At 38.7% G+C, this 27,398-nt stretch overlaps 1 protein-coding gene across 1 annotated transcript in view; it reads left to right on the forward strand.

The window, feature by feature from the left end:
- The window catches only part of EXOC4 (exocyst complex component 4), a gene marked incomplete at both ends in the record, with an annotated part of 858,131 nt that overhangs the window by 63,920 nt on the left and 766,813 nt on the right, over positions 1-27,398 (forward strand). The window contains 2 exons of the mRNA XM_080701126.1: positions 7,369-7,553; positions 19,763-19,872. Coding sequence (XP_080557252.1) covers positions 7,369-7,553; positions 19,763-19,872 — 295 coding nt within the window. The remainder of the gene's footprint in view (positions 1-7,368; positions 7,554-19,762; positions 19,873-27,398) is intronic.

Below are 27,398 nucleotides of genomic sequence, written 5' to 3' on the forward strand. Positions count from 1 at the left end.
GTCTAATTTCTCTGAGATTCTGAGCCCATTCTGATACTAATTACCTGCGGTTGTCTAGCTCTTCAAATTAAAAGAAAAAGGCCATATTTCTCTCACATTCCTTTGTGGAATTTTAAGAGTTCATGTTAGTGAAGAGTTGTTTGAGTGCCGAGCATTCTAATGGCTTTGGGACTCGTGCACTGTGTGGTGAAATTGTCCTGATTGAAGTGAGAGCTTGAAGTGATTCTCCAAGACCTCCTTTGCCAACTGTTAAGACCACAATTGTTGGGTAACTTGTTCATGTCCCAGAATAACAAATAAGAGGATGGGTTAAGTGACTCTGGGACATTTGTTAAAAGAGACTGTCTTTTCTAGAGTTGTGTTTATTTTGGACGAAACATAGAGGTTTTAATGCTTTCTGTACAGAACACTCATGAAAACTGGGAATTGAAGTGACTCTGAGGTTTGGGACAAGAAAAGATTTCTGAGTTTTTCTGTGAGTAATTTGCAAGACTTTTCTCCCGAGGTGTTAGGTATACTTTAATTTCATCAGAAAAGTAATTGTGAGCAGATCTGTTATAAAGCCTTTTAGAGTAAAAAAGGCTCTTAATTTGGCATTATGCTCCCAAACCCCAGAATATGTGTATAATTGTGGAATTCTACTTGGAGAATTTTATGTTAAGGAAAGGAATAAGACTTTTAATTATGCTTGGCTCAGAAATATTTATATATACACATACACATGGGTATTTGTCACAGTGATTTATGAAAGTTGAAAAAATAGCAGCCTTAAGTGTAGGTGATTTTTATCTCATTTGTGGTGTTTTCACATTGTGGACCTTTATGAAAACACTGAAAACCATTTAGAGATGAGAAAATGTTCCCAGGTATTACCAAATGAAATGTTTAAAATTAGTTATTTTTGTGAAAACTGGGTGGAAAATAATTGGAGGTAATCAGGTTAAAAGATTATATATTACTATTTGATGAGCAGGGTTATGAATGATCTTTTACTTTTCTGAATTTTTGTGTCTTTTTTCTTGGTTAAGCATGTATTACTTTTGGAATTTAGAAGAAAAATCTAAAAAAAAAAAAAAAAAAGAAGTGGCATTCCTGGCTTGACTTTTTTTTTTTTTTTTTAAATCTGTAAAGTTAGTATGAAAGTTTGTTTTATCAACCTTTAGGTTCTCATACGGTAGAAAGGAATGTCATCTCTCGGATTCTGCATTCTGTGAAGCCTGGGCTGGTGGAATAGCAGAGAAGACCTGGCTGCCCTACTTCAGGAGCAAAACCACCAAGTGGATGGCTTTTGTCTTCATAAAATATGGGGATTACTTGTGGCAGAACTCCTCATGTTCAATATGGAAGTTAAAAAGGAGAGGGGCCAAAGAATTGCCTAATAAAATGGCGTGCTTTTAGAACAAGTCTGTTCTTATGGCAGTAATGGGGTGAGATCTTTCATGAAGCTACAAGTCCCATATGATCTCTTTTGGGTTTTGTTTTCGAAGATAGGGTTGAAGACACTTTAAAGAAGGACTTCACCAGTAAAAGCACTTTTTCTGTCAACACTTTATCTTAAAAGGCCCTCCCTTCATTCACTTATCAATAACTTCCCCTCATTGGCTTCATCCTATAAATGCCATTATCTCCCCTGCAGTCTATTGCATTAAGCCCTCAGTACCTAATATTGCCTCATTTCCATTGACACGTGCTTGACCCCAGCCCTTCTCTTCTCTTTGTTAATGCACCAACAAGCACTGATATCTCTCTGGAGCATTATCATTTGGCTGTTAGCTGAACTAATAACAACCTTTCATTTGAGCTGGTGAAGGTTTATTAAATAAAAACATGGAATAACCCCAACGGTAATGAAGGGAGAACGGAGGTAGACAGCATCCTGTTTTTAATGGTGAGAGCACTGCTGAGTCTGCATTATAGGTATTGGGTTTCCTGAGGGAGATGGGGCACCTGAATCTGATCAATAATACGTTATCAGGCTGATGTAAGAATGGGCGTTTTTGATTGTCTGATTTGAGGAGTTCTCGCTCCAGGCACTTGGCCTTGCTCCGCGTGTGATGCTGCTATCCTTGGGAAGTCTGTCTGCAGTATCAGACTGTCAGCAGCCTGAGGCCTTCAGACACTGGCAAAGCTGAGCCATAAGAAACGGCGAAGCTAGCTTCAGAGATTGATCTTCTTTTGGACCTCCGAAGACTTCTCTCAACCTTCATTGTAGCCGAAAGTCTTGGTGGATTCTCTTTATTCTCCCTGCATGAACTGTACTCTTTTTCCCATCCCCACTCCTGACATTTTTTTTTTTTTTTGGTACTGGGGATTGAACCCAAGGATATTCTGCCTCTGAGCTGTAGACCCAGCCCTAGTTTTTTTTTTTTATTTTGAAAAAGGGTCTTACTGTGTTGCTGAGGTTGGCCTCAGCCTCCCAAGTACTGGGATTATAGGCCTGTACCACCCCACCTGGTTTCACTCATGACATTTTGCAACATTTTTGCTTGAAGAGGAGTCTAGCCCCTGTGGTAGCTGGTGTCATGCTATAAATGAAAGTTAAGTGGATGATGTTGTCATGTTTATATTTAACAGTTGGGATTTCTGTGAACATAGGTTCACTTGTGAACCTAGGTTCACTTGTTTTCACTTCTGTGTCATATACACATAAGATGGTTTTATTCTTTTAGGACAGTTGTTCCACATTATCTGATGCTGTTAAGTACACAGGGTTCTAAAGAGTATTGTGATGTCTCAGGTACACCAAAACTTTCAGACTTGCTTCTAAAACCGTTAGTATTGTCCATTTAAATAACCACAGAGACAGTGGCTCTCCAAAGTAGTGAATTTATTCAGGAATAAAAGGGATTATAATGCAGATACACATGCTATGTGAGATCATAAGTACAAAGATTTTCTTTTGTTGTAGGCCTGTATCTTAACTCAAGGCAATTTTCAAAAAATTCTAACTGTATACTTGGCTTACTTTTTGTGTTATAGAAAAAATTTTTTTTTTAAATTTCTGTTTTCCTGCATGGATGGGCTTCTAGTAGCAAAACATGCTGTCCTAGCCCGACATGGTATTACATACTTGTAATCCCAGTACTTGGGAGGCTGAGACAAGAGGATCGCAAGTTTGTGGCCAGCCTCAGATACTTAGGCCCTCTGCAATGTAGTGAGACCCTGTTTCAAAATAAAGAATAAAAAATAGGGCTGGGGGTATAGCTCTGAGGTAGAATGCTCTTGGGTTCAATCCCCAGTACCGCAAAGAAAAACCAAAACCAAAACCAAAAAACAAACAAACTAAAAATATGAAAAGACCAAACAAAACAAAATATGCTGTCCTGTTCCATACTGGGTGTTAAAATATTTTGGGAACATTATCTTCATAGTCCTAAACGAAATATTTGTTTTCCACTCCACCCAGATTTCTGTTATCTTTATGAGCAATTCAAACTGTGTTGATAGAACACTAATATTCTGGTAGATGGTAATATATTCTATTGAAAAAAAAAAACCCCTCTGCTGGTAGTGTCTTTTTTTTCCCTGTAACATTTGTTTTACAAAATATATGTAAGAAAAATTCTAAATATATTTAGTTGATTCATCATTATGTAGTAATCTAAGAAATAATGTGGTGGCTCAGCCTGGTGGCACATGCCTGTCATCCCAGTACTTGGGAGTACTGGACAACCACAGGTTTGAGGACAGCCTCGGTAATGTAGCAAAACTCTACAAGCTAGTGAGATCCTGTTTTAAAACAAAACAAACAATTAAAAAGGGTTGGTGGTATAGAATGCTCCTGGGCTTAATCACTAGTACCACAAAACAAACAAAACACACACACAAAAAAAACAAATAGTGTGGCATGCTGGGAAGTTCTAGGATTTCATATTGGAGATCATTTAGGTCATGAATGCTTAGTGTTTGTTCTGTGACTGTGCTGTCTATTTGCAAATTCATTGTACTCTGTGTTGCCTACTTGATCTTTCATCTGCTGTGTCTTGTCTTATAATTTTAACATATATTTTTTATAATTTAACATATATTTGTTATAATTCAGACTTACCTGTGACACTCTTAGGAACCTCCCTCTCTCCTGCTCTTCCTCCCTTCCTACTGAGGTTTGAACCCAGGGATTCATGCATGCTGGGAAGCACTCTGCCACCGAGCTACATTACTAGCCCTGATCTTGATAATTTCTTAAAGCAGCTAACCTACTGAGACCATTCGGTTACTGTCTACTTTAATCCAACTGCATTCTTAAATTTTGATTGTTGTTTCATCAATGCATTATTTAAAAAGTGCTCTGTGTTAATCATTTGGAAAAGCCCAGTGTTATGATTTGGATCTTGAATATGCCCCACAAGCCAATGAGCTAAAGGCTTAATTACCAGCCTGGGAGGTGGTGGCACCTTTAAGGGGCGGGGCCTAGCGAAATGAAGTTAGGTCATTGCAGACATGCCTTTGAAGATGTTACTGGGGCCTTCCTCTCTTTTACTTGCCAGTTACCATGAGGTGAGCAGGCCTTCCCCACAGTACATTCTCACAGCCACAGTCCCAAAGCAACAGGGTCAAGCAACCCTGGACTGAAACCTCTGAAGCCATGAGCCAAGTAAAAGTTTTCTGTTGGGTGTGGTGGCTTACATCTGTCATCGCACTACTTAGGAGGCCGAGACAAGAGGTTTGACTGCCTCCTCCTCATCTTTTCCTTTATATATCATTTAGTGGTATGGGCTACTTTTAAAAGCCAGACAAGAAAAATGGCAGGTTTTTAAAGTGATGTTCTAGAGCTCAAATGTTGCACTGATAATTATTTTCTTCAAACTGGCTTGCACATCACTTAGTAAGATTGGGGGAGGCTCAAGCAATGACCTTGCCTAGCTCCCAGTGTTGGTTTTATAAGTAGGCTTGTAGCAAGTGAAAGCCAGAAAATAAAACACTGTATTTTTTTTTTATAGAAATAAGAGACTATTTTCTATTCTTTTTTTATGATGAGACTTTTAAAATTTGAGCTCCTAAGATTTCCCTTGATCATTTATATATTAATTGTACTTGTGTTTTGGGTCAAGGAAACATCAGAAAGTTGGTCATAGAAATGATGAATGAGCGAATGCCTGTAGAAAATGGTGCTTTGAAATACCACGCAAACCTCTCTGAGGCTTTGCTCTCTGTAGAATAAATAGGTACTGTTAAAAATAACTTCTGTGAACATTCAACATGCGACAGGCACTTTGTTTTACCTGAAATTTTTAAAACTTGGATTAAGTGGATTTGAAAGTTGACACTGTCTTCTAATTTTGTATTAGGAACATGAGCTGTTGGGGTTAAAAATCTTCATGCAAATTCCTACAAACCAACCAAGTGTGGATGTGCAGTGGGTGGTTTTTAAGCTTAAATATCTCAGCTGGATTTAATTACCTTAAGGGATAAGGCGACATGATGGGCCAGTGGCTTACCAAATTATTTTTCATTTTCTGGATCTCGATGTCACCGAAGGTTAATGCATCCTCCTTTCTTCACTAGAGACTCAAGTTAAAATCCATTTTAGGGCACGAGTGTAAATGAATTTGTTGTTTTTCCTCCTTGGGGACACTCTGGTCATTTTGTGAGGCTGCCTTTCCATTTGGAGTCGCTGGCAGCTTGCACAGGGCCCAGGGGCTCTCCTCGCGGGGGCACTTGCAAGTCAGCGTGAAAACGAACTGGCAAAGCTTCAGAGGGCAGCGCTGGCCCAGGGCTTGTCACTCTGCCGTTCCTCGGTTCTTTCTTGCTTAACTTAAGGAAACTTATTTACTACTGACATTTGATTATAGCACATCACAAAACAAGCGATGTGTCAGTAGGTGAGCCACTGCATTTCTTTTTAACCGTTTCAGGCTCCCTTGTATTGGGCAGCTAGAGAGCTTGCTGTGTTCAGTGTCTACAAGCTCCTAGTGACTCCTTGGCCTGCTGGAGATCCGTGACCAGCAGTTTTGATCACCATTGCATTTCACATCCATTGCTTAGGAATAAATGCTGGATGTTTTAGGGGAATTACATTCCATGGTTCTACCCTGAAGTAGGTAGTGTTGTTAGTTACTGCCTCTCCTGCATCTAGTGGGAAACTTTAGAAGTATAACCTAAGCAGGGAATAGTCTGGTGTTTCTCCTGCAGGGCGCTGAGTGCTCTTCCCTCCAAGCTCATCGTGGGATCATTTCTTTTCTCCTCTTCCTTTTCCTCCTCCTTCACTTTCTCCTCTTTGTTTTTACATTCTTCGTGTTTCTCTCTTCATCCTTTCTCAAGGAATCATACCTAGAATATGCTCTTCACTTTGTTTTTCTTTAAAAGTTATAAGAGACCTTTATTATATAATAGGTAATACATAATTCCATATCTATGACTATATGTACCATCTGTGCCGCCACTCCTTTAGTTATCAGCTTGAATTTCAGTTAGTTACTTTAGGTTCCCAGAATCCTTCGCATTCTCCATTTATTATAGACATTCATATGCCAATGTGATGAATCTAGTCGTATTTCTCTTTAAAATCTCCCAAGCCACAGGAGTATCTCCTTCCATGTAATTTATCCTGTTTACCATTCAAATCCTATTTCATCTATCAAGCTGGATTAGGCTAGGGAGAGGCAATGAGTGCTATTTACACCTGCAGCATCTTGTAAAAAATGCCTTACCTCTGTGTGTGTATGTGCACGAGGAGTGAAAGAGCCCAGCCCTAGGTAGATGCACGTGTGTCTTCAGTTAGCTCAGCTCAGACTTGTGATCAGCACTGAAAATAAGCTATTAATAAAATCTTCTCCCGGTGGTGCACTCCTGTCATTCTAATACTCGGGAGGCTCAGCAACTTGAGACTAGCCTCAGCAACTTAGTGAGACTCTAAGCAACCTAGCAAGACTCTGTTTCAAAATAAAAAGTGTAAAGGGCTGAGATAGCTCAGAGGTAGAATGCCCCTGTCTTCAATCCCCAGTAACACACACACACACACACACACACACACACACACACACGTTCATATAGTGTGCTGTTGTTTAGTCTTAAAAGGCTAACCGATTGAACGTTGATTTAAACCATCAGCATGTGGGATTCTTGCAAGGCATGAATGATGGGATCATTTATTTTGGGAGGTCACTTTACCTGTGTTCTTTGATAAGCAGTATGTGAGAAGATAAATAGTATGTACAGCTTGGCTGTGGCACTTTACATGCCTTCCTGTTCATCTTTGTCAAGATTTTTTAAAAACCTTTATTTATCTTAGATGATAAATCCTATAAGAGCAAGATTAGGCCTATCTACGCTGATAAGGTTTTCATAAACGCCCTTTTGATAGCATTTAGAGAGAGCCTCTCTTGTTTGTAAGACTATTGGGTTATTCTGTTTTCCCTCCCTTTTCAGGTGTCAGCAGTCGAGTCTTTGGAGGGTCCCCTGCTCCAGGTGGAAGGGCTGAGTGACCTCAGGCTGGAGCTTCACAGCAAGAAGATGAACCTCCACTTGGTTCTCATCGATGAACTGCACCGGCACCTGTACATCAAATCCACCAGCCGAGTTGTGCAGCGTAACAAGGAAAAAGGGAAGATGAGGTGGGTTGAATAGCTTCTTTGCTGGCATTCACTGGAAAAATATATACTTTTTTCCCAGAAAATCCTAGGTTATTTTACTTTGTCTTTAATGTACTGTTTCTGAAACTTGAAGATGATTTTATAATAGCACATACTCCAAGTTCTGAGAGGCTGACTCAGAGTCTTCATTTATTGTGATCCGCTTCTGAAAGGATATAGAGAAAATATTTTTCTGTGAGCCTGTTCTATACTGGATTAGAGATACTCTTGTATATCTCGGAAGAAAATGAAAAAAAAAAACCCCTTAAATTGGACAGTAACAGCCAAATTTAAAAAAAACACTGATATATGGAATCAGGTGAGATGGCACACACTTTCAATCCTGGTATACGAGAGACTGAGACTGGAGGATCACAGGCTTAAGGACAGCCTCAGCAACTTAGCAAGGTTCTCAGCAACTTAGGGAGACCCTATTTTAAGAAAAAAAAATTAAATGGGATAGGGGTTTAGCTTGGAGGTAGAATGCCCCTAGCTTCAATCTCCAGTAAATATATACACAAACATTCACACACACACACACACACACACACACACACACACACACATCAATACAACATATCAATTATATATATCAATTAAAGTTATAAGGTTGTTTGTCACTTAGGGTTTTGTTCTGCTTTTGGCATTCATTCTTCTAGAGTACTTCAGGAGAGGTTCAGAGAAAATGCTTTTCTTTTTTCCTTTGGTCAATTGTAGCATGGCCTATATTAAGGAGCTGAGTGAGCTCAAATTCTAGGTGAGGATAGACCTGGAAGGAGTAAGACTCAACCTTACAATAGTAGAGGATTAGGGTTATTAACATATGTCAGATAGCTGTGCATAATAGGCATCCTTCTAAAGTTTCTTTAAATAGTCATCAAGTGTTTTCAGAGGGGATTTGAGTACTATTCACTGAACTGTACTTTGGGCTTCTTCATCCACCTATAAACCATAAGAGTCCAGGGAGTAGTGCATGCTGGCCGTGAAGCTCTTAGGTCCTATCCTGTTTGAACAAATTGCACCAACTTTGTGTGTGATGTTTCAGTTTAGTTGTGAGGCTTTGAAAGAGAAAGACATTTCTATTATCTTCAGCAAGTAGATGTTAGAAAAACTTGTGTCATGCACATGAAATGAGCTAGAAATATGGACCCAAGACTTCAAGACTGGATCTGAATAAGTTGACTGTCAGTTACCGTTTAAGCTGAGAGTTGTGTATGTGTGGGAGAGAGAGTGCTAAGGAAATTCTTTCCAGTGTTTGGTGGTCAGTAGCAGGCCTGAGTAGCTTTCCTCCCACAGAAGAATGAATAACAAAACAAAAGCACTGTGAGTCTTGTGTATATTTCTGTAGCATAGGGGAAAACAAGTATTACTTTGAGGTCTCAGGGGAAGACAGATTTTTGAAAAAAGATATTTATAAATCAAACAGGAAAAACGTAGGAGACTTATGGTTAAGGTTGCTCAAAAGATGCGAGAGACACGTAGTAGATTAAATGATTGTTCAAACTAACGACTCCCCCCTCTTCCATTTTTGTGGGAGAAGGGCACTTCCTACCCCTTCAGTTTTAGGCTTTTGCTTTTGGAAGTTATCAGAAGGCATGACACAAGCAAAGACTTGATTTGTGCTTGTGCTAGTGAGTGTGTTCTTTTGTGCCCCTGCCGTTCCTGTGCTTGGTCCCTGGAAGAGGAAGAGAGACCCATGGAACCAACCCAGGACTGGCAGATTTGCCCAGCAAGGATCAGCCAGGGGCCCATGCAGGTGCTTCTCACTGAAGACCCTGAGCTGTTGAGCCGTCTGCAGCAAGCGGGCAGCTTCCTCAAAACAAAAACAGGGCACTGCAGAAAGGGTTAGGGAGAGATGCTGTGAGGACTGAAACGTGAGTTAGAGGTAAGAAAACAAAAATGGAGTAAAGAAGTTTAAGTCTTGGTTTAAAGCATTAGAGGAACTGAATCAGTAATATGGAAGAAAAGCTTCCTCAACATGACCAGGAAAAAGACAAAATGATGAAAGAAAGATAATAAATAGTAAAGACAGAAAACAGTGATCCAGCCAGTGAGTTTGGATATTCCAGAAGCTTTCGCCAAGACGATGGCGTCAGAGTCTGTATCATACATACTTGCTGAAGGTTTGCATATTGAAATCCCGGTCCTTACTACATCAGACTAGGACTGCATTTGGAGACAGAATTGCTTTTATGGAAGAATTAAGTTAACATGAGGTCATTGGGGTGGGACCTAACCCAGAAGACTGGTAACCTTGTTAAAAGAAGAGAGTAGGAGCCAGGTGTGGTGACCCACACGTGGAATTCCAACATTTAAGAGGCTGAGACGGGAGGAGTGTGGTTTGAGGACCGCCTCAGCTACTTCGAGACCCTGTTTAAAAATAAAGACTAAAGCCGGGCGTGGTGGCGCATGCTTGTAATTCCCACGCTTGGAAGGTGGAGACAGGAGGATTGCGCTGGTTCGAAGCCAGCCTTGCTGGCTTAAGAGACCCTGTTTCCAAATAAAAATATATTAAAAAGGTCTGGGAGTGTAGCCCGGAGGTCGAAGGGCTTCCAGGAACCCCAGTACCACTAATAAATAAATAAATAAATAAATAAATAAATAAATAGACTAAAAAATAGGGCTGGGGATGTAGCTCAGAGGTAGAATGCCCCTCGGTTCCATCCCCAGTACTATTAAGGAAAAAAAAAACACCACCAAAAACAAAAAAGGTAGAGAGTAGGGCACAGATAGGTTCAGAAGAAAGACCCTGTGAAGACAGAGGGAGAAGGCCAACATCTCCAAGTAAAGGAGAAGAAACCAACCCTGCCTACATCCTGATCTCAGATTTCTAGCCTTTAGAACTTTGATAAAATAAATTCCTACTGTTTACATCTCAGTCTGTGGTACTTTGTTATGACAGCCTGAGCAAACCAGTACAGTGAGGTTCAGAAGCAATAATTGGAATGTAAATAAAGAACCTACTTAAATAGGAGGGGGAAAAAAAAAAAAGACCTCGGTCTGCAAATTAAAAATAAAACATTCAAGGTAAAATTCAACAAATCTATTCTTGGATGTGATCCTGAAGTTTTTATTAAAAACAAATTCTATATGCAGTAGGGAGAATAATTATGTTATCTGCTTAAATCGAGTTATTTGTTTACCCAATATCCATTCTCCCCTTCATTTTTTAATGGCAATACTTACTTGTTTCTGGTGGCCCTAGATCCAGCTAAAAAGGTTTTGTTTTGTTTTCCTTTTTTATAGCTACAGCTGTTCAGTGGGACTTCTGCTTGCAAGCTATTGAATGTGGATTCTTGGGGAAAATTTTCAAAGGTGCCAAGTAAATTAGCATGCTCAATCTTTAACTCTTCAGTGGCCCTTCTGTCCTTTCTGTCTGGGACATGAATTGATGACATGAAGTTGTCTGAGATCTGAGATGACCTTGACAATCAAAGCCACATCCCAGCCTCTTTGAGCCCTAGATGGGCTTTTTTTTTTTTTTTTTAATGAGAGGAAAAAAAAACCTTTGTTTTACTTAATTATTTGGGTCTTCTTTTCGCATCTATCTATCTATCTATCTATCTATCTATTTATTTATTTCAGACAATATCTCACTAAGTTGCCAAGGCTGGCCTTGAACTTTCATTCCTCCTGATTGCCTTCACAGTAGCTGGGATTATAGGTGTGTACCACCACACCTGTTGTATACAGTTAGCTCTAATATTTTTCACAAAAAGGAGTGAAGTCAGGTTCATCAGAATTTCTTCAATACTGAATGCTTGAAGACAGTGGAGTAAAGTCTATATTGTTGAATGGAGAAGAGTTGGGACCAAAGATTTCTGTACCCAGCCAAGTGGACATTGACATGCATGGACAGCAGAGAGACATTCTCAGATATAAACTTATAGGCAATAAGTAGCTTTTTTTTCTTAAGAAAAGTACTCAAAGATTAACTCTAAGACATAAATAAAATCACTCTAGCTATATCACTTCTGGGTACTTTTGCAAAGGGACTGAAATCAGAGAAATATAGTAATATATGCATATCCATGTTAACAACGGCACAATTCACAATAGCCAAATTGTGGAACCAACCTAGATATCTATTAACAGATGAATGGATTACAAAATTACGGGGTATACATTACAATGGAATTCTACTCAGCAATAAAGAACAATAATGTCATTTGCAGGAAAATGGATGGTCCTGGAGAACATTATGTTAAGTGAGATTAGCTAGTCACAGAAAGTGAAGGGTCATATGTTTTCTCTAATATGAGAAGCTAGGGAGTAATCAGGATACTAGAGGGACTTCAGATAATGGAGGAGAAGCTTCAGGAGAGTCAAGGAGGTGGTCCAGGGGAAGGGGAGTGGGGAGAGTGAGGACCAAAGAAGAAATGACTTCCATTGACATTCTGTACATATGTGAGAACATCAGGGTCAATCTCTATACCCTGCATGGGGAATGGGTGCCGGAAATGGGGAGGGAGCTAGGGAAAAGCCCTCTAAGTGCGTGTAAGTTAGTCATTATACCTGTGATTTCTGTTCTGATGTGAGAGTATAATGCACCAATAAAAGTATTTAAAAAATAAAGTCACCAAAGGACAAAAGAAATCACAACTTGAGAACAATAAAGTTTTAGGTAGCTTGAAACAACTGTGAGAACCGTACACCATTAGATATATTTATACAAGGTCAGAGATATAAGCTGAAAACTATTGTTAAAAAAGGTCTTTGTGGTCAAGAAATATTTCCTAATAATAAATGGAATTTATATTTCCACATTAAGGTAGTAGAGAGTGGGAAACTTCAATTGGCAGCAAATGGCAAGGAACGCTGAATTTATGTGAGTTAGACGTTATTTTGCCTTGAACTTTAGCAATTAGAGAAAATGTATTGATTCAATTTGTTCTTGTTTTCTTAGCCTAAATATGTATATTTAAAGATGTCTAGTATTTAAAAATCACTAAGGAAGACAAAATCAAATAAAACATGCTCCTTATTTCAAAGGATGATAATATTAGTTAAGATTCGTGATTGCAAATAAAGAAAATCAGTAAATTAAAACATAAAAAAATTATTTGAAAACTATCAGGCATCGCACAGGATTTATAGGAACTATGTATAGCCATGTTCTTAATCCAGTAGGAGTGAAGGCAGATTAAGCAGTTGAGCACACAGTCTTAGAAAAGCTGCAGGAAGTATCGAGTGGGGTTGCTACCACGGCTGGGACTAGCCCTATAATGGCTGGAGTTTAAACTCCGCTGGGAATGATCTGGAAATGGCCTGCTCTTTCCTAATTTAATCCAAATTTGAAGCCCTGGGTGAAAGCATCCATTTTACTGAGCAGTCTTGGCCATAACTGGCCTTCTTCAGCATCTGTAGTAGGAAGTGGGGCTCTCTTTCTGCTTTGAATACAGTGGGGATTCTCTCTAAATACAAAGACTGTTCAGATGGTTGGTTCCCACAGACACCAAACAACACATTTCTGCTATAGGAGAAAACAAACAAAAATTACATTAAGAAATATAAAGAACAGAGGCTTTTGGTGTAGGCAATAGACAACCAGTAGAATTTAGAAACGAAAGGTACACGCATAAATGCAGAAATAATGAAAATTGTATTTGGATGAAATGAATCAAAGAAATGGTGAGATTGTCCATGTTCTTAGCTCATAAAGATGTCAGTTCCAATTAAATCCCAGTTGAGGTTTTTGAAACTCAAATGAAATTTGAAGTTTACATGGGAAAATAAATACATAAGAATTGTTTGTAAAAATTGAGGAGAGTTTGGAGGCGGGCTTTTCTTATGTGATACTAAATTATAATGTAAAGCTACCCTAATAAAAATAGCATAGGCATGCGAAAAGAAAATAAAATTATTGGAGCCAGGCATGATGTCTGAGAACTGTAACCCCTTTACTTGGGAGTCTGAGACTAGAGAATTGCAGGTTTGAGGCTAGCCTCAGCAATTTATCAAGGCCCTCCGCAACTTAGACTCTTTAAGATTAAAAAGAAAAAATAATTCCTGTGACAATATAGAATTCAGTGACAAACCCGGGATTCATGGGACTTTAGTATTTTTTTAACTATAATTCAAGTGGGAGTGGTGATATGGGAGATGAATACTACTTAGTGAATAGTATTGAGCCAGTTGGCTATCGATTTGAGGAAAATATATTTAGGTATACCTCCTTTTTATACACAGAAAGTTCTAGCTAGAACTTTAAATGATAGAACCTTATAACATTAAAACATATAGGAGAATATGTGTGATGGAAGCTTATCTGAGCATATTATAGAACATAAAAGCATTATGGTTAGAAGTTATTTAATAAATTTATGGTTATAAATTATTTAATAAATTTAGCTATTAAAAACTGAAAATATATCTTCTATAAAATGGTGCCAAAAGATAAAACACAGACTCCGAGAAAAATGTGTATATTATATAAAGGTTAACTATCCAAAGTATGAAAATGTTCTTCACAATAGTAATAAAAAAATGAGAGGTAATTCATAGACTTAAATGCAAATGTATAATAAAAATAAAAAGGTTGCTCAACATTATGAGTAGAGAGATACAAACCTGAGAAATCAAACCCAAGTTTTGGATCATCAAATAGCTAAAATTAATGACAGCCATAGCATGCTATGGTGACAGAGAGGAGGAGGTAAACAGCTTTCTTTTGGTGGTTGAATAACCAATATCCTTCTTTGGGGAATAAAAATTGTCATGTTCTTTGACCAAGGGATTTCATTTTCAGTTCCACATTCTACAAAAACCATAGTAGTTCATAAAAAATATGTAACAGGTTGTTCATCGCAACATTATTATTATGTGTCCATTTCACATAATACTGGACTTTGAAAAGGATCAAAAAGATCTCTATGTGCTGATGTGGTACTGTTTCTGGCCTGTGTTGTTGGGTATTAAAAAAAGAGAAATGAGCTGATCTGGTGGCACGCCATTATTATCCAATACTTGGGACACTGAGACTGAAGGATCACAAATTTGAGAACCGCCTTGGCTATTTAAATGAAGTTTTGCTTCAAAAGAAAAAATAAAATAGGACTGAGGTGTAGTTTAGAGGTAGAATACCCATTGGTTCAATCCCTAGTAACCCCCTCTACATACACAGTTGAAAACCAGTATATATGATATTAACTTATTGCATAAAAATTGAATGGCTGGGTGCTTAAGTATGTATCATTTATATAGACATAATTATTTGTATGCGTATAGAAAATTCCTAGAATAATACTGAAGAACTCATAACAGCAGTTACATGTTGGAAATAGAAATGGGCAGTAGAGAACAGGAAAGGATTTCCCTGTGTACACCGTGAACATGTGTTACTCTTAATAATAATACAATTATTATTGATGACTTAGATGATTTTTTTTTTTCAGAACTTGAGATTGAACCCAGGGGCATTCTACCTCTGAGCTACATCCCCAGCCCTACTTTAATTTAGTTTTTGAAACAGGGTCTCACTAAGTTGTGGGGGGCCTCACTAAGTAGCTGAGACTGGTGGTGAACCTGTGATCCTCCTGTCTCCGTCACCCAAGTACTGGGGTTACAGGTGTGTGCCACTATGCCCAGTATAGATGATTTTTAAAAATGAAACAGGAAAGCCGGGCGTGGTGGCGCACGCTTGTAATCCCCGCGCTTGGGAGGCAGAGACAGGAGGATCTCGCAGGTTCGAAGCCAGGCGCGTGTGCTGGCTTAAGAGACCCTGTTTCCAAACAAAAATACCAAATAGGTGTCTGGGAGTGTAGCCCGGAGGTAGAAGGGCTTCCAGGAACCCCAGTACCACAAAAAAAAAAAAAAAAAAAAAAAAAAAAAAAAAAAAAAAAAAAAAGGAAACAGGAAAATATTTAGGCTATATAGGCGAAGGGAACAACTAGAGGTGAAAACTCTATACAGGATCATCTAAAGAATGTTGAAAACATAGCAAGCGTGCCTTATTGTGTGTGTGTGTGTGTGTGTGTGTGTGTGTGTGCGCGTGCGTGTGTGTGTGTGTTGGAGAAACAGTTTTTTGGTGTATAAAATACTTAAAAAGGCATTACCCCCAAATGATCTTAATGGATTATTTTTCTTTATACTTTCAAAAGAGAAGTTGTACTTTTATAACCATGTAAAATCAATGAAATATTATTAAGCACTTAGAGTCTCCTATTTACTCTTATTTACTGCATGCATCCTGGGTCGGCACCTGAAATCCTCCGGCTCATGGAGGAGAACATTTTGGTCCCATGGATTTACTGTCTCTATTTGTCTCTGAGGTGTGAAGAGTGTTCAGAAGCCCATCTATTTTTTGCTCCCTAAGTTACCTTTTCTGTTTACATATGTCAGTTTTCTTTGTTATTTTTCATTTCTTTGTCTGTTTTCTCTCTTTGCTTAGATTTTATTTTTTTCACTTTATTTTCTATTACCATGTTTTCGCCCTTGGTCTGTCATGTGAAACCATGATTCTTTTTTTTTGTTGTTACTTTTATATCCTCTAACTTACTCATTATTTTTTCTGTATTTCCAAATAGGTCTTAGAATGGTATAGAATTACTATGCCAGCCATTCCTGTTTCATTATTCAGTTAAATTTTCTCACTAAGTGCATATTATCTTTGACAGATATTTCTCAGCTCAGTCAGAGAAATATGAATCTTTGGTCTTTGACAGGTACTCTGCCAGCTGTTCTGGTTATAGAAGTGAATATATTACTTACTAAATTTACAGCTTAAAGTTCAACTCACCTCTGCCAGGCTATGGAAGTGAGCTGTAGCTGTAAATTTTGGACATAGTTGGACCCATTTATTACTAAATGAAGGAAGAGACGTGTGCTCTAATTAAAAGAAAATATTTAAAAGGTTGTCAGTACTTCTAACCTTTCTTTAAAAAGGACCATTTTAACAGGCTAAACATGTTTAGAAGCAGATCTTAACTAGTCAGGTGATTCATTAATGGCTAGAAAGTTCTTGGGCTTATGGTGGCAGTAGTTGTTGCTTATTTTTTGATTTAACTTAATTTGCTTTCCAGTTTTTCTGCCCTCTGTTATGTTGTTATTAAATAACATTATTCACTTGGTGATTTTGGCAGGGGACTCTTTGCTAGTAGGGATTTAGTATACATCAACACTTATTTTCAACACTCAGCTATGAATAATTCTGAATACGTTTAAAATAAAATTTTGAAATTATGTATTGAAAATAAAATAACTCATCAATATTTCCTTCAAAATAAAGCAGTTCAGAGCATTCATCCTAATTATAAACTTCCAAAGAATAGTCTATTTAATATTACATTTTGTTTTGTTTTTTAAGACATTGAGAGATTAAAAGCCCTTTGAAGGAATTAATACCTTTTCAACCTTATCTCTGATGTATGGTGAGAATAGTCCTTTTTCTGTCTTGTGAAATGAAAACCAAGACCCAATACCATTTAAATATGATATTCTAGTATAATACCTACCTTTCTGCCAAGCTTCATGTCTGTAGTCACTAAATGAGGGGGTGTGTCCCGTTTCTCTGGAACTTTTGAAACCAAGCCCTTCCATAAAAGAACGAGAAAAAAAAAAAACCCACCAAAAATCATTTCCAGAGTTACTTGCCTTTGGGTTAGTGTGCACAAAGGAGAAAATTGAAGCCTAAGGAAAAATTTTAGAGCGAGAAAAAGAGATGAGTCTATGAAAATAGTTCTGCAGTAAATTGACTTTCTAAAAGTTTATTGATGGAGTTTGAGGGCCCTTCTGGCTCTGATTATAAAGTTGAGAGGTTATGTTTTTCAAAGTTAAAATGGCATGCCATGTATCACCCTATATTTAACAGAAATATACTTTCAGGTTAAAACTGAGAAAGTAATTGTAGGTTTTAATCTAAAGTGAATTGTGTACCTCTGTATTCGTGGAGGCATATAACTTGTGTGTTTATACATATCAGTGTGCACACACTAACTGTACTTCTGTATTATTAGGCTTGGCAGGCAATATGCCAGCTATCCATACGCCTGAATTTTCTTGCTAATTGATTTCTTTATCTTGCTTTACAACCTCTACGTTGTTATTAAAAGCCTTATAAAAGGTATTGTATTAGTCTATCATTTAAAGTTCAAATTAAATTTTTCTGAGTTCCCCAGTGGCAGCACTATAAACCTCAGTGATTACCCTGTCTCTGAGGGCGTGTACATCCAGGGGCTAGGGGGCTGTGGGGAGCTGGTGTTTTCAGTTGTTAATAAAATACAGGCAAAAGACCTTAAGGTAGGTGAGAGTAGAAAAGTAAAAAGACAAAAATGGGCATGCAAGTGAAAGAATGGATAAATCTATGATTTAACTTGTTTTATAAGTACGTAAACTTTCATGACGAAGCATTGGGTTTTCTCAAGGTAGTTTAGGCAATTAGGAGTTTAAAGTTTAATATTGGTTGAAAAGAGTTATTAGAACTAACTGCCAGGTCAGCCCTTGCTGAAGGCTGCTTTTGAATCCTGTACCCCTTACTCCCATCAGCCTGTGCATGGTCATAGGTGTTGGCCCGGGCTGGGTTTGGTTAGCCCCTCCCCTACTCATACTTGCATCTGCAGCACTGAGCGCACCGCCAAGCACTAGCACACGCTCAGGAACCGTTTGACTGATGACCCCTTCCTTCCTATGTAAGTGAAAAGGGAGACTTTAATGACTGTCATCATCCTCAAGGCCTAGGACAATGGTTCATGCATTATTAATACTCAGCAAAAATAGTGATTCCTTAACTGGTAATTTCAGTCTTTACCACAGCTTATTTTTCAAAAACTTCTGAAAATATTTTTTAAAGTACTAGTTTTAGCTGGATGTGGCTGGCACACTCTTGTAATCCCAGGACTTGGGAGACTGAGACAGGAGGATCATAGGTTTGTGGTCAGCCTCAGCTACTTAGAGAGGCTCTCTGCAACTTAATGAGACCCTGTTTTAAAATAAGGAATAAAAAATAGGGGTGGAGGTATAACTTGGAGATAAGATGCCTCTGGGTTCAATCCCCAATACCACAAAAAAAAAAGAAAAAATTAGTTTTAAAATATAGTGGTGGCTGTAGTACAGTGGTAGAATGCTTATGTAGCATGGATTCGATCTCTACCACTGCAAAACTTAAACAAATGAATAAAAGTAAAAAAAAAATAAAACCTACCTAGCACTTTGTTCCAGAAGGAGTGTGGGAGGGAGATGGGGATAGATTACCGTGGGGGTGGGCTGCAGACGTTCACAATTGCACACATCCCTCCATCCTGATTGGGGAAGCCCTCTCTGTGGGCGTGGCCTCTTCCCTTCTCTCCCTGTGCCTGCGCTTCTTTTATGACCTACTTTGAAAATCATTTCCTTGGGCAGCCACTCCGGGTGGTGATGTGTTTCACGACTAGAAGTGAAAACTTTGGCATTATCATAGTTACCATGACGTTGGTGTCATTTGAACTTTATTTTAAACTGATAAAGTCATTTTTAATACAAATAAGGAGAATAGCGCAGTCATGTAGCATAATTTCACCAAAAGGTGGTCATGTTTTCCCTCCTGTTTGGAAGCCAGGTAGTAATGAGGGTATAAGAAGGACTTTGGATAATGGAGGAGAAACTCCTTTGGAGCGAAGGAGCTGGTCTAGAGGAGGGGGGCAGGGCTGGAGGGAGAATGAATAAAGAAAGCACTTTCATTGAGGGTAAGTACAGGTGTGAGAATACCAGTGCCAAACCCCAGTATCACGTGTGGACACAGGGAGGCCGCGGGAAGGGAGCAGGGGAAGCTCACCACGTGCTGTGTGCGTGCTGCCACCATCACTGTGAACCATGTTATGATGTGGACTGCAGTGCACCAGTAAAAGTACAGGTATAAATTGTATATATATACATACATATATGTATACACATACACTGCTATAAATACTGAAAATACCGGTAAACAAGAAAAACAAAGCTGGTCATCCAGATGATCAAGAATATCCATACAGTAATTTTGTTAAACCTAGCATTGAAATAAAAGAGAAAATCATTTACGTCCTTAGACCCGTTAGACGACATCTTCACACTCCTGGCTGTGGCAGTCACCACTGTATTGGGAACATACTTGAGAGTCATTTGAAGTCACAGCGTAAAGAGGGCTCATAACCAAAAGGAAAATAATGAGGGCCAGGCACCTGGTAGACATGATGTTGGTTTTGGACAAAGTGCTAACGACTGCTTCTTTTCCCCTGAAGCTCACATGTGAAAGATGCTTCTCCTGGTCCTCTGATCGATGTTACAAACCTCCCTACTCCACGCAAATTTCTTGATGCCGCTCAGTACTCTACTCCTGGAGGTCCAAGTGGTAAGTTTTTTATTCTTGAGCCACTAAACTCTTTAATAGGCTGTAAATCCTAGACGAAGACCTGTTGGAGTCTGTGTGGTTGGGGCTGGGGAGGCCTAAATGTCTGGGAGCCTATAATGATCCCTTTGTGAGCCTCCCGGAACCTCAGGTGTAAAACCCTCACCTGGGCCTGGTGAGCTAACCCTGGCCGGCCACAGGGTCCAGCGTGGATGTGTTTTATTTGACCCATACTGTTGGGTTTGCTAGGTTGCATTTCACTGCTCTTTCACAGAGCGTGTGCCTTCAGCCTCTGTTGCTTCTATGAATTGTTACCCAGTTTGTTTTTGCTTTCTTTCTTTCTCTTCCTCCCTCCCTCCCTCCCTCCCTTCCTTCCTCCCTCCCTTTCTCCCTCCCTCCCTCCCTTCCTTCCTTTCTCCCTTCCTTCCTCCCTCCCTCCCTTCCTTCCTGTTGGTGCTCTGTAGTCATACACCTTAATGGGTTCAAGATGGCAGAGGCACACCACTCTACATGTGCACATCACTCATTCAGCCCTCCCCCAACTCCGTTACATGTTTGTCTTAGTGATTGATTTTTTTGGTTTGTTTTTGTTGTTTCTGCGGTAGGTACTGGGAATGGAACCCAGGGACATTTCTACCTCTGAGCTACACGCCCAGCCTTATTTTTTTATTTTGAAACAGGATCTCACTGAGTTGCAAAGGACCTCACTAAGTAGCTGAGGCTGGCCATGAACTGAGATCCTCCTGTCTCAGCCTCCTGAATGCTGGATCACAAGCCTGCGCCACCACGCCTGGCTGTGATTAATTTTATATGTTTGTGAATATACATCATGCACATTAGAGAGTGTCTCTTCCCCCCTCATCTTCCTCAGTTAGGTCCCCTTATTTGCTCATCTAAGGCTTCTCCTCTTTGTCTAGAGTTTCTCCTATGACCCATTTCCTCCCTAGCTTTTGCATAGGGAAAGCTTCTGATTTTTGAATCTCACTTAGCATAATGTTCTCCAGTTCTGTCCATTTTTCTGCAGGTGACATCATTTTGTTCTTCTTTATGGCTGAGTGAAGTTCCAATGTGTACATATCCCACAGTTTCGTAATCCATTCATCTGTTGATGGACATCTTGGCTGGTTCCAGAGTTTGGCAATTGTGAATTGTGCAGCTATGGACATAGATATGCATGCATTAGTTTGGTCATTTGGTTTCCGTTTTTTGGGTAGATACCAGAAGTGGTATTGCTGGGTCATATGGTAGGTTCATTCCCAATCTTCTGAGGATCCTCCAAAGTGGTTGTAATAATTCGCAATCCCACCAACAGTGTCTTAGAGTTCCCACTTCTCCACATCCTCGCCAGCATTTGTTGTTGTTTGTGTTTTGAATGATTTCCATTCTAGGTGGAGTTAGGTGAAATCTCAGGATAGTTTTGATTTGCATCTCTCTGACTGCTAATGATGTTGAACATTATTTCATACATTTTACCTGGTGGTTTTCATGAAGTGTATTTCACGTTTGGTCCCTGAGAGCTCTTGAGCATGTGACTCCTCACCTATGACCTGATTCTTTTTTTTCTTACACTGGTCTCAACTCTTCCAAATGTAACTGCATATGTGTTTGCACACACAACACATTTTGAGGAATTGTTCACATACTAAGAGTTTTTCCTCTGGAGTGGCCTAGGATCCTGCTGAATCAAAGGAAAGCCATTTTGGCCTATATTTAGATTTGGGCATGGGAGGGCTTTCTTAGATTATGGGCTTAGATTTGGGCATGGGAGGGCTTTCTTAGATTTCTTAGATTATCCCCTTAAGGGAATGTTTCAGAGTGCCGCAACATGCCCCTTCAGCAGAGTGCAGCTCAATGGACTCAGAGAACTTTGGGCTACTGGGAAGGGTTTCTCTGATGTTATTGCTTTGGGTTTGGGAAGAGATTAAATGTCCTATGCCATATTTTACAGGTCCCAACAGAGGCAGCCAAAGTCCTCAATGTATTTTTAAGAAATAGTAGTATCACCTGGGCATGGTGATGCATATCTGTAATCCTAGTACTTGGGAGGCTAAGACAGAAGACTTGCTGGTTCAAGGCCAGCCTTAGCAACTTAGCAAGGCCCTCAGCAACTTAACTAAAACCATTTTTAAGATAAAGAATAAAATAGAGTTAGGGGTGTAGCTCCGAGGTAGAATTCCCCTGGGTTAAATCCTCAGTACCCAAAATAAAAATAGTATCTATTATTGTCTTTTCAGATTAAAATTGTTACAGTCTATATTATACCTACAGTTATTTAGGAATTAAAACTATGAAGATAGAAAAGGTAGAAATAATTTGGAATTAGCACATTTTGTGTAACTAATTGAAAGGTTTTTTTTGAGAGCTTAACAATATATTGTTACTGGGGCATATTTTATTATTCTTTAAAATCTAATTAAATTATTTTAGAGTTATTTAGGCTTGGAATCTTAAAGTATATTATACTATAGAAAGTTTAATGATTGATTTATGGTAGATATTTCTTCTGTTGATTTACTTAGTTGCTGATTTTTAAAAAATTCCCAAACAGTAATTTTTATTATACTTTGCTAAGATTTATACCAAAGCCTCTTTGTGGAGTTAAAAAAATTTTTGTTTTTTTTTCTCTTTCTGATGGAGTGTTGCTTTTCATTGAGCTTTTAATACTGCTCTGAGGCGTAGCAGAGTATAGAATTATGAAATAAAAATGCATTTATACTTTCAATTTGTATTTTACCTCTACCTTTTGTAGAAATTACCAATTGTTACATCTTTGCATTTTTGTAATGTGAATTATCACTGCTTAGCCTGATTATATTAATTTACATAAATGTTGCCTAGTAAATGGCCAAGTGAGGTAAAAATTTTAATGTTTATGAAGAAATGATAGGGTAGCTTTTGCAAATGAAAGTGCTGAATAAAAATCAAATAAGCTGAAAAATTCCAGTGATTCCAAACTCAAATAGAAACTAATTTTGCTGCATCTATTATTTTTAATAAGACAGCTCTTTACTTTTTGATGGGCGCTTTTTCTGTCAGATCCTGGAGTTAGCTTTTGTCATTTAGTGGAGCTCATGGTGACACTTTGACTTTGGCATTATTAGGAGAAACTCTCGAGAACTGTATGGTGGTTTAGGGAGCTGGGGCCATTATGAAAACTATTTTTCAAGATAGGAACAAAAGTTTCTTTTTAGGAGGGTTTATTCCCTTGACTATTTTGGAAACTGTTGATCTCATGACTTTTTTGTGTGTGATGAATGAAATAGAAGGTAGTTAAAATGTTATTCGTTAAAACGGGATAGCAGAGGTTAAAATGCGTCTCCTATACATGAAGCGATGTTTTAAGTGCATTATATACATTACCTCAGTCCTGCAGGGCTGTGCTCCTCTCTGGGGGTTCCAGGGGACTCTGTGTTGTTGTTGTTGTTGTTGTTGTTGTTGTTGTTGTTGTTGTTGTTGTTGTTGTTGTTGTTGCTGTTGTTGTTGTTGTTTTTCCAGCTCCTAAAGCCTGCTGTTTTGCTTGGCTCCTGGCCCCCTTCCTTCCTGTTCTTAACCAGCAGTGCTGGGTGACATCCTCCTCGCATTGCATCTGTCTGACCCACTGTGCCTTCTTCTTTTAAGGGTTCATGTGATTAGGTTGAACCCAAGTAGATAACTCAGGCTACTATGCTTTGTCATGTAAGGCAACCTATCTGCAGGCTCTAGGGTTTAAGACATGGTATCCTTGGGGCACCATTATTTTGCTCCAAGGACTCACTGCTGATTTTTTGATGTAATTATTTTTAGGAGCCAATGTATGAGCATTTTGACTTTCTTGGAATTATGTAGTATAATCTTTTTGTGTGTGTGAGATACTGAAGATTGAACCCAGAAGTGCTCTAGCTCTAAGCTATGCTCCCAGCCCTTTTTATTTTTATTTTTAATTTTTTTTGTTTTGAAACAGGGTCTAAGTTGCTAAGAGTCTTGCTACATTGCTGAAACTGTCCTCACGCCTGTGATCCTCCTGTCTCAGCCTCTCTAGTACTGGGATTGTAGGTGTGCGCCAACATGCCTGGCTGCAAAGTCTTTTTTAAGTCATTGCAGTTGTAGTGTTTAGGACCATATTAATTTGGACTCCATTATTAAAGGGGGCTATATGAATGAGGAGGATTTAAATTATATAGACACTGCAAAAATATTACTAAGTACATATAAAAGCATGGGGCTGATGAGATACACTATAAATAAATGGCCGAAACTTTGTCTTTTCCTTAGTAATGAACAGTAAATCCTAAGAGTCTAATTGTGGAGTGCCCTGAGTGTGAGCCTAGAGAGTAATAGCCATTTTCAGCAGGGATTTTAACACGGGCTCTTAAAGCTTCCCTCTCATCTCGTGAAACAGTAGGATTGAGGGCGTAATCCATTAGAATTGACACTTTTATAAAGGAAGTTCCAATAGGGAATCCTGGGTAGAATGGATTTCCCATTGGGGTGCCATAAATTAAGGTTGGAGGTGATTCCTGAGAACTTTCAGGTTATTATTAATTAAATGAGAATTTTGATTGCTTATGGATGACTAGTTTTTCACATGTCTTATTTAGAGGTAGAGTTGAGATTGACTTTTCTGTGAGGGATTTTGTATCATGGTTCATAAGTGATAGTTTCTAAAGTACGCTATATCACTTAATATATGCATTGATTTTAGGCAGTACTTAGGGCAGGAACTGTTTTCATTGCCATTACCATTATTATACTTTCACCTGTTACGTATGTGATCATATATTTAAGATATCCCCAAAGTTGTATAAGTTATGTATGCGCCATCTAATTAAAAAAATAAAGCACTTATAAAATGTTAAGTCAAGGCACAAATTGGCAGAAACAAGTAATGCATTAACAGAAAAATGATTAGCTTCTGCCTAAATTTCCTACTACATGTTAATAAAGAAAATAAGTGGCACAATAAAGACCTGGGCAGATAATGAACAATTACCAGGAATAAGAGTCCATGCTCATAGAAATATTGGCATTTATCTGATAGAAATTAAGTATTTAGAATATATAAAGAACCCCTATAAATCAATAAAGGTAACCAACAGAATATTAGGCAAAAATATGAACATGCTAAAGCACATGATGTACTTAAACATATCAAAGTCAGTCACTAAGCCGAGCATGGGAAGGAGGGAGGGGGAGGGAATGGGGTGGGAATTGGGTAAGGGCTAACTGGGTGATGTGTGCATGTATGTCTCCACCATCTTTTATCCCATTAAGATGTATGACTACAATGCACCAATAAAAATTTTAAAAAGAGTTGGGCGTGGTGACCCATGCTTGTAATCCCAGCATTCGGGAGGATTGCAGTTGGAGGACAGCCTCAGCTACTTAGTGAGCCCCTTTACAACTCAGTGAGACCTTGTTTCAAAATAAAGAATCTGGGCATGGTGGCGCTCGCTTGTAATCCCAGCATTCGGGAGGCTGAGACCGGAGGATCGTGGTTCATGGACAGCCTCAGCAACTCAGAGAGGCCCTCTGCAACTCAGACCCGGTTTCAAAATAAAGAATAAAAAATAGGGCAGGAGGTGTAGCTCGGAGATCGAATGTCCCTGGGTTCCATCCCCAGACCCGCAAAAAAAAAAAAAAAAAAAAAAGAAAAAAGAAAAAAAAATAGTGCAGGGGGTGTAGCCTGGAGGCCAAATGTCCCGGATTCCATTTCTAGACCCATTACAAAAGAAAGAAAGAAAAGGAAAGAAAGGAAGAAAGGAAGAAAGAAAGAAAATTATGAACATACATTTTGCTTAATGGGAAACCTATGCTAGTAAACATAAAAAGTTACTTATAATCTAATCAACTATTACATTAAAAGTCTGTTTACAAATATAGAAACTGATTCCAGGGAGGTGGAGTGACTGGTCTGGGTTCCACAAAGATGGTCGTTGGGCCAGCTCCACCCTGTTCCTGCTCTTGGTGTGAAGAGGATACACACTGCAAGCCTTTCTTTCCATATTTGCATTAGCCACACTATTTTGTAATGAAAGGAAAGCCGATGTCTAATTTAAACTTAGTAATTCAACTCTAACAGGTCGAAGCATGGAAGAAGTGTGAAAGAAAAGCCAGTAATTGTAGCAGAATGTTGGTTTAAGCTTTTGGACTCCTAGTCTGCCCTTTCATTTGGCAAAGTGCCTGTGGAACGTTCTCACTGAGCCATTACCCCCAGGGTACACAGGCATTTCACTTGTGCTTCTGTATTCATTTTATCCATGTTCCTGCTGGGGTCGCTGGGATTATGACTAATGCCAGTGGACTTCTGCCTTCTCCCTTTCTTGATTCCAGCACAGGTTTTACATTAAGCCTAAATCGAACATTATAAATTAAGTAATGCTTTTCTTTTGCTGATGTTTTAACGATGTATATTTTATTTTATAAAGTCTGTTCTGAGACTTTATGTTTAAGAATTTGAGGTCTGGTAAAGAATTCTCTGTACATTGGAGTGGGAACAATGAGCCCTGACATAGGGAGAGATGAAATTTCTCCATTTAGAACTTAGCCGTGTAAAATAGTAAAGATCCTGATTCTCTGAAATAATATAACAACTTTTCTGTGACCTGTGTCCTCGGGCTGAGGTCTCCTTGGTGTTTTAAATCCACGGTTACTAAAGCACCCTTAGGTTTGTTCTTATTAAATGCCTTCTTTGGTTTCTGCGATTGCTCATAAATGCAGTTGAAAACTATACTCAAGGGAGGCCAATTGGGTAGTAAATTAGTAGTAAATATATTTCCAAATGTGAAAATAAAGCCAGGGCAGATATTATTGTTTAATTATTTTGAATATATTCATGTATGAATATCATAATTTAATATTACATTATTGCTATTTTAGAGATCACTGTATCCATCACTTCATGTACTTCCCACTAATCAGTCTTAACATTTTTTTTTAAAAGGACATATTTATTTTGATGTCACAGAAAACAAAGTATAGAAAGTACATTCTGCCCAAGACCAGCTCCGGCCAATTCAGGGTTTCTCGAAGGTGGTGAGGAGTTGGCGACTCGAGAGAATGAGAGACAGCCTGTTTTGGAGGCGCGACTCTGCCGTACAGAGTCAATGCTTTATTTTTACATGCTTTTACACGGAAATATTTGATATTAACAACTTTTGACAAAACACATCCTCAGTACACCTGGACATAAACAACTTTTACCAAAACATGTTTTCAGTACACCTACGTACATTTTGCGCTTTATCTGGAACAATTCAACCCGCCTCTGTGAGCTCATATCCCAGTACCCAAGATTATCCAAATTAATGTCATACAAATCATTCTGGTTATCTAGCCACAAAGATCAATTTTATTATTATTATTATTATTATTATTATTATTATTATTATTATTTGGTGGTACTGGGGTTCCTGGAAGCCCTTCTATCTCCGGGCTACACTCCCAGACTTATTTTTATACTTTTTAAATTTGGAAACAGGGTCTCTTAAGTCAACGTGGCTGGCTTCGAACTTGCATCATCCTCCTGTCTCCGCCTCCCAAGCGCAGGGATT

This window comes from Muscardinus avellanarius (genome assembly GCF_963383645.1).
Source record: "Muscardinus avellanarius genome assembly, chromosome: 9".
Classification (NCBI taxonomy): Eukaryota; Metazoa; Chordata; class Mammalia; order Rodentia; family Gliridae; genus Muscardinus; species Muscardinus avellanarius.